This window comes from Lathyrus oleraceus, chromosome 1 (assembly GCF_024323335.1).
Source record: "Lathyrus oleraceus cultivar Zhongwan6 chromosome 1, CAAS_Psat_ZW6_1.0, whole genome shotgun sequence".
NCBI lineage: Eukaryota > Viridiplantae > Streptophyta > Magnoliopsida > Fabales > Fabaceae > Lathyrus > Lathyrus oleraceus.
This window is the reverse complement of record NC_066579.1, coordinates 298,458,480-298,469,956: the sequence shown is the minus strand read 5'-3', so window position 1 is coordinate 298,469,956 and position 11,477 is coordinate 298,458,480. Positions and strand designations below refer to the sequence as shown.

General features: G+C 33.6%; 1 protein-coding gene across 2 annotated transcripts; it reads left to right on the top strand.

Moving 5' to 3' along the window:
• The first annotated feature begins 5,693 nt into the window (after positions 1 to 5,693).
• LOC127131458 (chloride channel protein CLC-c) lies at positions 5,694 to 11,128 on the top strand. Of its 2 annotated transcripts, XM_051060379.1 has the most exons (7): positions 5,694 to 5,991; positions 6,869 to 7,125; positions 7,565 to 7,765; positions 7,842 to 8,019; positions 8,087 to 8,619; positions 9,263 to 10,391; positions 10,585 to 11,128. In XM_051060379.1, the coding sequence occupies exons 1-7, from the start codon at positions 5,986 to 5,988 to the stop codon at positions 10,678 to 10,680; spliced, it is 2,400 nt and encodes a 799-aa protein (XP_050916336.1). In that variant the 5' UTR covers positions 5,694 to 5,985; the 3' UTR covers positions 10,681 to 11,128. The 2 variants fall into 2 exon arrangements, with proteins under 2 accessions (XP_050916336.1, XP_050916340.1); XM_051060383.1 differs by lacking the exon at positions 5,694 to 5,991 and having other exon boundaries at positions 6,976 to 7,125; positions 7,672 to 7,765.
• The last annotated feature ends 349 nt before the right edge of the window (positions 11,129 to 11,477 follow it).

Genomic DNA, 11,477 nt, shown 5'->3' with positions numbered 1-11,477 from the left:
GAAGTTAAAGTATGTCTTCAGAACCTGGTTGGAATGAGACTTCATAGTCTTGGGTTCATAGGTTCTGAACTTGCCTTATATTAGATTCTTGATCATAACGAATCTGGATGAACACTTTCAGAGTTGTTAACTTGATATAGAAAATAATCATTTGAAGTAGAATCTTCGGAACTACTGATTATGCTTGTTCAAAAGTTGCAGAGTCATTCCTTATGATAGAGTCTGCTTGCTTCAAATCGCTCAAGTCTTCAGAATCTTGTTGATCTTTGAATAAGGTTGGTCATTTAAAAGACTTGATTTGACTCTTCAGAGTCTGAAGGTTTTCATTTTGATTCTTCAGTTTCAGAGCAATCTTACTTCTCCTTAATGATTCTTCTTAGTGATTAACTTGATTTATATTAAGGTTAATGTATTTTGATCCTGCACACTAGAATAACAATTAGTAAACCCTTTTGTTATTTAAATACTTTTTTATCATTAAAACCTTTTAAGGACATGAACAATTCTTGTTCCAACAAGCTTCTCTCCCAACTTTTAGAATATATAGTAACCTCATTACTTTTGCCTAATTATTATTATTGCCTAAATAAACTCTAGCTTCTCTCCTCTTACCACAAACTTTCCTCAATTCACACAAATGGCCTAAAACTCCCTTTTCACCAATTTTCTCATTTTATTTCTAATAATAATTAAAATTCTAATTATTTTATTTATTTTCTAATTTATTCTACCTTATCACCACACCATACTATTACTACCACACCTCACTAACATTTAATCATATAATTTTATTTTAATTCACACCAACATCGAATAATTAAATAAACTAAATCTAAATAATTCAATTAAATAATTTAATCAGATTTGAGGTGTTACACTCAATTTTTGGTAAACTTCACAATTGTAACAATATTCGTCATACCGGACGCACACTCAAGATTGACGATGTTCCCTGATGGTTCTTCTAATGTTAAAGAAGTGGGCCATAATCTTATTAGAAAGCAGTGAAGGGCTGGACATCAAGGTATCCTTGAAATTCTATTTCCTACCCTCCAACAACTATACATAATCCGAAGCTTATATCGCGAAATTGTAGATGGTCTTGGAAATGAGGGTAGAAACACATGGTGTTGAAATCATATTCCTAGTTTATGATATCGTAAATTTAGGAAGAATACCAGACTATGGATCTGGTTATGCAATAATACTCGACCTTTGTGAAGAATGTAATTTCCAAATTCTCATAGTTTATTTTGAATGGATCCTAAGAGAGCAAAGTTCCATGGTCGACGTACTTTCCAATTCAGTTTTTAAACCAAACCAGAAAATATCGTTTTTTAGTTTGATTTGGTTTGAATAATCGTTTTTATTGGTTTTTTTATCCGCCTACTGTTGAATAGTATATCTTCGGCAAATATTTTTGTATTGTATCCACAGAGATTGGTTGATATTACCGCCGTTCTATAATCCGAATGTTATAAGTTTAGAAAGTAACAGGGTTGTTTTGTTTGGAAAATTATCTTGTGAGTAAATGTTAACAAAAACTATGAAATGGTTTTAGTCAAATATAAAAGCTTGGCAAGATTGGATTTCACTATTTCAAATGTTTATGATTCCTTATGATAAATACATAGATTCAAGATTATTGATGATGTTCAAATATCCTCTCAAAGTCATTTATGTCTAAATGATATCGTGATAATCACTATATTGATCCTTAGACGATCTCTCCACCTAACTATCAATATAGCAATCTTTAATGTTTAATATTAAAGAAGAGTAATGAATAAATCTATCTCTACAACTTATCCACTACTTGAAGATCTGTTTTATGTCTAAACTCAAGTAATCTCTCTCGACAACTACTCAAATCTGGTTTTCAACTTAGAGCAAAAACAGTATTCAATACATCAACAATCTTTATCATATATAAATCAAAATGAATACATAAACAAATGAGAATAGCTACTACCTCCAATCTTGACAAAAGGGAGTTTAGCTCCTCATCATCATTGTTACAAAGCAGAAAATTAAAGAAGAAAAACTCTGTTTTTCTTCCTTACAAAAATCTCTCAATAATAATGTGTGAATGATAGTGAATGTCTTTTCAATGCCCTAGAATAATGTATTTGTTTCTAACAAAATAAGTTGACATTTCCCTAAATGGTCATTGTCATCTAAAGCAGAAAAGCAACTCCCAGGCAGACATCAAAATGGCAATAAACTTTTCCTGCAAAACAGCACTTTTGACCCTCAGTCAGCTTGCTGGATTCGCAGCCTTCGCGGCGCGAACTGTTGCTTCTCCAGCTTCCTTATTTGGCAAGCTTCCTCCAAGATGTGGTATTGCAATCCAAAGCCTTCTTATCCCAGAAATTCTACAAAACTAACAAAAATGTGAAATAACTATTCAAAACAAAATAAATTAAACCTAATTGCATTTATACAAAATAGTGAGAATAAAAGTGTGTAATAACATCAAAACTTGGTAAAAGGGACCAATAAAATGATATAAAAAGTAGTACTAATTGGTCCCTAACACCTACACCCCTAGTCATTATGGTAACAATGATGTATCAGTAACATTGTATATAAATTCAATATGTGATTTAATATTATTAATTTATTATTAATATTATGAGAATCTACATAGTCACACACATAAGGACAAATAAACGAGTGATTAAATAAATAAGGCAAAATTACACCAGATATCCTTTAAGTTATTTTTTTTAACAAGTTGGTCCTTTAAGTTTTTTTTGGTAACAATTTGGTCATTTAGAGTGATTTTTACATCCTTTTTCTCACATTTTAAACATTTAAAATTATGTGTTTGTTGTATTTCTCGCTGCACTTTATCATTTTTATACCACTCAAGATCATTGCATCCATAATTAGCATATTTATTTTGTTAAAAGAGGGTAATGGTTCACACGTTTGGTAACTTAAAGGACCAAATTATTAAAAAATAATAATTTAAAGGACCAACATGTTACACAAAGATAACTTAAAGGATTTCGGGTGTATTTTTTCTAATAAATAAATAAAATTCATTCATGATTCGGGGGTGCACTCTTACGTTGCATTATCGTTAATTTGAGAAACATGAGTTATAGCGTGTATAAGTAGTGCTATAAATATAACTCTTATAATAATATTCACTTATTCAGTATTCTCAAAATTGTAGCCATACTAGGATTCTAAGTTCAATTTCTCTCTAAGGCTTTAGTTCTTTAACGATTAATGTTGTAGGCGGAAGACTCATTAATTGTAGATTTTGCTCACGTAGACTGAGTAGATGTGTTGATGTTCGTGTTGTGCTCATGATCAATTTGTGCACTACAGAAGGTAACCAATCAATGTCTGACTCGTGATCATTCGTATGGGTCCATCACAGTGGGAATTTTGTAACTTTATGCGTTGCTTTTACTATGATTATTCGTGATTTTCCTTCAAGAGATTGAGAAAGATTAAATCCACAAGGGAGACTTTGACCAAGAATCAGATGACTTTAACCACTGTGCAAAGAAATATGGGATTCCCTAATCCTAGAGAACTTCAAACCACCCCCACCTCACAACTTTTGACGGAAAAAGCACAAGTGCTGAATAATTGGTGCCGAGAAACACAAATATGCCTAAACATGAATCTATGGCGTGCCTACCCCATAGTGAAATACCACGACACAAATAAATATTTTTAGTCAAAAGGGAAATCAAGAAGTTGATCCATATAAGTAGTTTAAAGAAATACATTGAAATATCTCATCCTAAAGCAAATTCATCATGGGAGGGAGAGAAGACATATCAATCTAAGACTGTTATGAAGAGAAGACAAAGAGCAACATAGCAAAAAGAATGGTCGACAAGGATATGCCATGCAAGACAAATTAATCACGTGCAAAACTAGTTTGAACAATTGACAATCAAACCCTCGAACCTCATTTTCTTAACAAGAGACCAAAAATGTCTTATTTCTTGCGAGGACGACCTGATAACGATAAAAGTAAAAAATTTAAAATTGGATGTGAAATGGTCCTTATAGATCCCCATAGCTGAATCAACATGCTATATTGAAACACTTCAAGGAATTAGAAGAAGTCCTATAACAACTCCAACCATATTAAGAAAACTTGTTGGGCTTCTTAGAGGAACATGCCGATGTAATGGACCACATTATCCTCAATATCACTTTAGGTAAAGGAAAACACTCTAAGACAATAAGTATATTCTACCACTAGGTAAAAACCATTTTTTATACACCATCATAGTTGGCCGACCTGGCCTTAAGCACATTAATAACTATCATAATTGGCCGATCTTGCCTTAAGCACATTAATAACTAACATATCCACTTGTATCTAACATTGAAATATCCTTTAGTAGCGATCATGTCCACCTTGTATCTAATATTAAAATATCCATGAACAACGGAAGGTCGTTGTACCAAAGATAGCCTGAAGTTGAAACTTGCAAAAAACCAAGAGTACATCTCCCCCACAAATTTCCACCATGAAAGACGTGAATTTCACACGCTACATGGTCGAACTGGATCTAGAAAAACTCATAAGATTAGTGCAAAGAAAGTACATTAAAGAAATTAATATAAATTTAGGCAAATAATTAAGGTCGTTTTCAGCATCTAATTGTGAGATGAAAATTGAGTAAAAGCAACCGCCAGAAAGTGTTTTGCGTGTAGGGAACAACTTATCTCTGTTGTACAACTGTTTGGTGAATGTTAAACGTGAAAACGTGCCACCAATCTCCACTTTCATTGCCAAAATCTTCTTAATTAATGCTCCTTTGTTTTTTTCCTTTAAATTATTTAAAATTAAGACGTCAACTAAATAGATTTTTATTTTAAATTTAGCTTAACTTTTTTTTATTAACCAGGTCCTATTAAATTTAAATAGGTTAAATTTATTTAAGTCAGAGCCTTGTGCAAAGTAATATAGATTCTACAAACTCTACAAATTTTATAACACATAGATGTCTTAAATTTTAGAAGGTTTAATTTTTTTCATTAATCTTAATAAAAAATATTATAATAAAAATTTAATAAATAAATTAAAATATTATGATAAAAATTTAATTCATAAAAGAATTAAATTATCAAAAGTTAAAATAATTATAATCAAATTTATTTTTAATTCATATAATTTATGATTATAATTAAATAGTTTTTAAATTAAAGTTTATTTTTTAAATTAAAAAATCTTCGGATTGATTGAGTTGACTTGTGTTATAGATTTATCTATTTTAATTGATATATGCAATTTTAATCCAAACTTTGTTACATTGTCAATTAGTATTTCAAATTCGTTTCTAAAATTGAGTATTAAAAATCATGTTTTTAAAAAATTACATTCTTTCGGTATTTCTTTTTCTTGAAAATGAATACTTATTAAAATTTCCTAAAGTATGAAATTGAGTAATCAATGTCAATTTTTCTATAAAAACACATCTTACTTTTTTTTTTTTGGTGAAACACATCTTACTTTTTTGGTATTCATTTCCTTGTATCTCATACTTAATTAATGTTGGGAATATTGCTATTTTGAACTTAAAACATGTTAACACACTTTTTTTTATTTATATATTTTACAAATTATATTTATTCAAAGATAAGATAAGAACAACTTAAAATTCAAATTCAAATCTATCTTCAGGTATTCAAAGCCTCCAATCATTTTTCTTTTGTGGTATTGAAAACTCAATTTTTCCAAAAGAAAAATAAGTAAATTTTAATATATATATATTTTTTCCTTAAATTAGTCAAATTTTGTGGTAGCTGTTCCATGTGAGAGACAAGAGAGAGAAACATTGTCCTTTTGAGATTGTTGTATCCATCAAAGTATAGAGAGTTCTTTGACTTTACAAAGTGATGATTAAGAAATAGCTTTAGTTTATTTGTGATCTTCATAATTGGAACACTTCAAAGCTTTGAAGATTTTGAGTTTGATTTCAAATTCAAAAGCTGAAATTTATAATGAGTGTATGTATATCTATCTTACTCAATCTTATATGTTTTATGTGTTTCTGTGCTAAGAATTGTTTTTTGTTTATGATTTCTTTTGACGAAGATTTTAATTTTTTAGAGATGTATAATTGATTGAGTTTGGATTGGATTCAGAAATGGAGTTTGATCTTACACCAATTGGTTTATTGAACTTTTCAACGTTGATGTTTTCTCATGTTCTTGATTGATATGGTTACTAAAACTACCTAATCCAATGTTAAATAGTTCTGATTTGATAGAAGGAAATCCTTGATTTTGCGGAAAATCGTGATTAAATGTGATTGATGCAGCTGCAATTGCAGGCTGATGTTATGTGTTCCTAACTCAAGTCCACTTGCAAACCGTTTAGGATTTGAGGTTTGGAACATTATGATTTAGTAGTAATCCTTCTCATAATCTATAAGTATTATTCGGCTTATTTTCAATTTGTAAGTTGACTCACAATTTCTAGAATAGAATAGACTTGAAGTAATAGTCTACTCTTTAATAATCCATGCAGATTGACACTTCTGATTGAAGATTTGTTGGGTGTCTAATACTAGTTGGTGTCAGACACGACAATGAAACATGTGACATTTAATGATTTAGTTTTTACAAATTATTATTGATGTCACTGGCAATATCGTGTCTGATTAATGTCTCTGTAAGTGCTTCATAGTTGATAAGTTCGGGTCAAAACTAGTTTTCTCATATGTATAATGTTGAAAACTGTGGTGACCCCAAAGAATGTTGGTTGGAAAAAGTTGCAGTGTCATGGACTCTTAGATACCATGCTTAGGATGTGGTTTTGGTTGTTGATTCCATTTAACTTTTTTCGGTAATATTAATGATTGATACATTTGTTGTAATTTAGGTTCCTGTGACATCGTCAGACGAAGTCACCGAGAAGATGGAAAAAGAAGAAAATATAAACCATGGTGATGATGTGCTTGATATAGAAAACGAAGGTAGCTTTGATGGCAACGGCGAAGAAATTGGAAGATATTGGTCACAGTTTTCTGAAAGGAACATGACATATGAAGAACCTCTTCTTGTGAAGAGGATTAATACTACCTCTCAGATTGCCATAGTTGGTTCCAACCTTTGCCCTATCGAAAGTCTCGATTATGAGTAAGTAACATGCAATTCCTTTTGTATAACATGCATTCATATCATTGCGAAACCGGACTCTAAAAGAATAAAACGATTGAGCAGAGTTCGGCCAATCGTGCCTATGTTAACCAAAGGGGTTGACTTGTTGGTGAAAGCTCAGGACCTAAGAGTGTGCTTCTCTTAAGGTCTCAGGTTCGAATCCTGCTAGGTTCTAAGAATTCCTGTGTTGTGTTAGTCCATACAGACTTTGCGGTTATGTCTGTGTCTCAAACCGTCGAGTGACTATTGTAATTCTCTATTATGTAATACTTAAGGTTACAAAGTACAAAATTTTATTTAAAACTACGATCAAGTTACGACTTCAGCGTTTGTCCACTTATCAGCGAATATGAACCATGCGCGATAATAGCGATTTTCAGGTTTTTTGATGCAAGTATACTTATCATGTAATTTTCAGGATTTTTGATAGTGAAACATTTAACCAGGACTGGAGGTCCAGGAAGAAGGTTCAGATATTCCAATACGTCTTACTTAAATGGGTATTTGCTCTTCTTATTGGATTAGGAACCGGATTGGTTGGTCTTTTCAACAACGTTGCTGTCGAGAACATAGCCGGTTTCAAGCTTCTTCTTACAACTAATCTCATGTCTAAACATAGGTGAGCTTACTTTTAACGGCACAAAAATGTTCGTATTGTGATTTGCTTATTCTTATAGAACAGTATTGTAGTGCAGATATTTTGAGGCGTTTCTAGTATATGCCGGTTTGAATATGAGTTTAGCAGCAGCGGCTGCAGCTCTCTGTGCTTTCATTGCTCCGTCGGCAGCAGGCTCTGGCATTCCGGAGGTTAAAGCGTATCTCAACGGCATCGATGCTCACTCGATTCTGGCTCCATCCACTCTTTTTGTAAAGGTGAATAATACTTAATGATTCAGATGAAACTTTAACCATGTAAAACTTACGATTTGAATTGTGTCAGATTGTCGGTTCCATCTTCGGAGTATCGGCTGGATTTGTGGTGGGAAAAGAAGGACCTATGGTTCATACAGGAGCATGCATAGCTTCTATTTTGGGGCAGGGAGGATCTCGAAAGTACGGTTTGAGTTGGAGTTGGCTAAGGTATTTCAAAAATGACCGAGACCGGCGAGACATGATTACTTGTGGTGCAGCTGCTGGTGTTGCCGCCGCCTTTCGATCTCCGGTAGGTGGTGTACTCTTTGCCCTTGAAGAGGCAGCTTCTTGGTGGAGGAGTGCTCTTCTATGGAGGTCATTTTTTACTACAGCAGTAGTTGCTATTGTTTTACGAGGCGGAATTCAATTTTGTTCGACCGGGAAATGTGGACTATTTGGCGAAGGCGGTCTTATATTGTATGATGTCAGTTCAGCAAAAGTAACATATAATGGTGGTGACATTTTAGCAGTTATAGTCTTGGCGACTATTGCTGGTATTCTTGGAAGCATTTATAATTTCCTCGTCGACAAGGTCGTACGTTCATATAGCATCATCAACGAGTATGTCCTTGCTTTTATGTTGAATATTTATTGGCCAATATACTTCTTCTTTATGATCACCATTAGTCATAGGGTGTTCCGTTATGGAACCAGAATGTTCGATGAACTGTGAAATAAAATCTTGGTATGGCGGAGCAAGTTTCCCGTGCGGCAGAAAGGGAGCTGACCTGCAAGGTTAGCACTCCAACGCTTAAGTCAGTGAGAGAATGGAAAGTAATTTGAGAGTGAAAATGGATTTGAATACCTGAAATGACACACCTTCCTCTTTACATAGTGAGAGCGGTTAAAACCGTCCGCATGAGGTGAGGCACGTTGTGCGGATAGCCGTTGGATCTAATCAGACGGTGGTAGACGTGTCTGGAGGGCGGAATTGCCTGTTCTTGGATGAATGAGAGTTCCCCTGCTCTCCAGCTTTAATTGAGCATTAATAAAAGATAAAATAAAGTCAAATTGTTTTTTTATAAATTATAACGTGTTTTCATAAACTATCTTAGAGAGTTTATGAAAATAAGCTAAAAACAGCTTATAGATATGTCATAAGCTATTTTCATAAGTTTAAATTAGTCTATCCAAACAAGTTTATAGTCTAATCTAGTGTATTGCCATCATAACTAATAGTTCTTTCTTTTTCTTCTTGTTGCAGAAAGGGTCCATTTTTCAAAATCGGTCTTGCAATTACAGTTTCTCTTTTGACATCATGTTGTTATTATTTCCTACCATGGATTGCAAACTGTCTCCCCTGTCCTACCGAAGGGGCGTTGACCTGTCCCTCGATTGACGAGTCGGGAGAATACAAAATCTTCCAATGTCCACCGGGCTACTACAACGATCTCGCTTCCCTCTTTCTAAACACCAATGATGATGCTATTCGTAATCTATTCAGTCCTAAGATAAACAAAGAGTTTCACATTTCAAGTTTGTTTATCTTCTTTGCAGCTGTTTACTTTCTTGGTATAATCACCTACGGTATCGCTGTCCCGTCTGGACTTTTCATTCCTGTGATACTTGCTGGTGCTGCGTACGGCCGTGTTATCAGTAGACTCTTCGAACCAATCACCAAACTCGACCGAGGACTCTTTTCTCTCTTAGGAGCCGCCTCTTTCCTCGGTGGCACAATGAGAATGACGGTATCGATTTGTGTTATATTACTCGAACTCACTAATGATCTCTTGTTACTTCCACTTGTGATGTTGGCATTATTAATCTCGAAATCAGTGGCCGACATTTTCAACAAAGGTGTCTATGATCAAATATTGAAGATCAAAGGACTTCCTTATTTGGAAGCGCACGCCGAACCATACATGAGGAATATAGCTACACGTGATGTTGTCTCGGGTCCGTTAATGTCCTTTTCGGGCATCGAAACGGTCGGGAACATTTTACATGTTTTGAATACTACAGGACACAACGGGTTTCCGGTCATCGACGAACCGCCTTTCACGGACTCACGAGAGTTGTGTGGACTCGTACTGAGGTCTTACTTACTAGTCTTACTAAAGGCGAAGAATTTTACAAGAGAGAGGGTTTTCGCAAATGCGAGTATCTTAGAAAATATTTCCGTGTTGGATTTTGGAAAGGCGGGGTCAGGAAAAGGGGTCAAATTAGAAGATTTAGATATCAAAGAGGAAGATTTGGATATGTATGTTGATCTTCATCCGATAACCAATACATCGCCGTACACCGTGGTTGAGACGATGTCACTTGCTAAAGCCGCTATTATTTTCCGTCAACAGGGACTCAGACACATGTGTGTTGTTCCGAAGAGCCAAGAGGTATGATATTTCTTGCACAATCATAATAATAGTCGATATTACACGCACATGCATAATAATAGTCGATATTACATGCACATGCATAAAATCTTAAACAATGTCGCATGTTTTTATATCAGTAAATAAGTTCGAATAAGTTAATCTGAACAGACCCTTGATGCAAAATTTGCTGACTAATCCTAACACTTTGCAGAGACCTCCAATCGTCGGGATTCTGACGCGCCACGATTTCATGCCGGAACATGTTTTGGGACTTTACCCCGATATCAAGCATCGCAAATGGCACTGAAGAAGGAATCTCAATGAAAGAATAATTCATTCTTCATGATTTAAGTTCTGCATTCATTAGCTGCATTGAGATGATGAAAGTTTTACAGTATACAGTGAGTTGAATAGTTCTTCACAGAATCCTTGAAGCAAAACAAAATGCTGCTATGAGATGCAGTTGCTGCATAGTTTTGAGGGGGTGTATTTAGCAACCGTGTAAGATATGTTTTGTTATTTATTATTACTATTTTTTCTTCATGAAGTCAATATGAGTGCTTTTGAAACTATATAGGTATGAGTCAACACCAATAAGTGTTGGAGTATACGGTCAAAAAAATTTCTTGTTATGTTGGTTGTTGATTTTTTGGAATGGTTTTGTAAAGACTTTTATTTTTGTATAATGTTGTTAATATTTGGCAAATGTATTGGCATTGTGAATGTAATAAGACTGTTATACCATTCATATACTACTTTGTTTCTTAATATAAACAATATGTAATTCTTATAGTAAGAAAATATATTCATATTCAGTGGTCTTAAATACATGTAACTTTTTATATATGAAATTTTATATCAATATATTTAGTCTTGGCTTGATATACCTCATTGTTTCTTAAATAAATGACTTTCTAACAATCAAAATACAATTGAATGTCACCTTACTTAATATCCAACTCTCTCTCATCAATCTTGTACGTCGAAAGACTTCTCTAGCAACTTCAATTGCTTGTTTCAGTTTTTGTCGATATGACTACTATGAATTAAGCGGATGATTTCTAACAAATAGGATCTCATTGAACAATCACTCACCTCATTGAA

Coding starts and splice junctions, on each gene's coding strand:
- LOC127131458 (XM_051060379.1), top strand. Junction 7,126..7,564: donor ATCGAAAGTCTCGATTATGA/GTAAGTAACATG, acceptor TGTAATTTTCAG/GATTTTTGATAGTGAAACAT. Junction 7,766..7,841: donor AATCTCATGTCTAAACATAG/GTGAGCTTACTT, acceptor ATTGTAGTGCAG/ATATTTTGAGGCGTTTCTAG.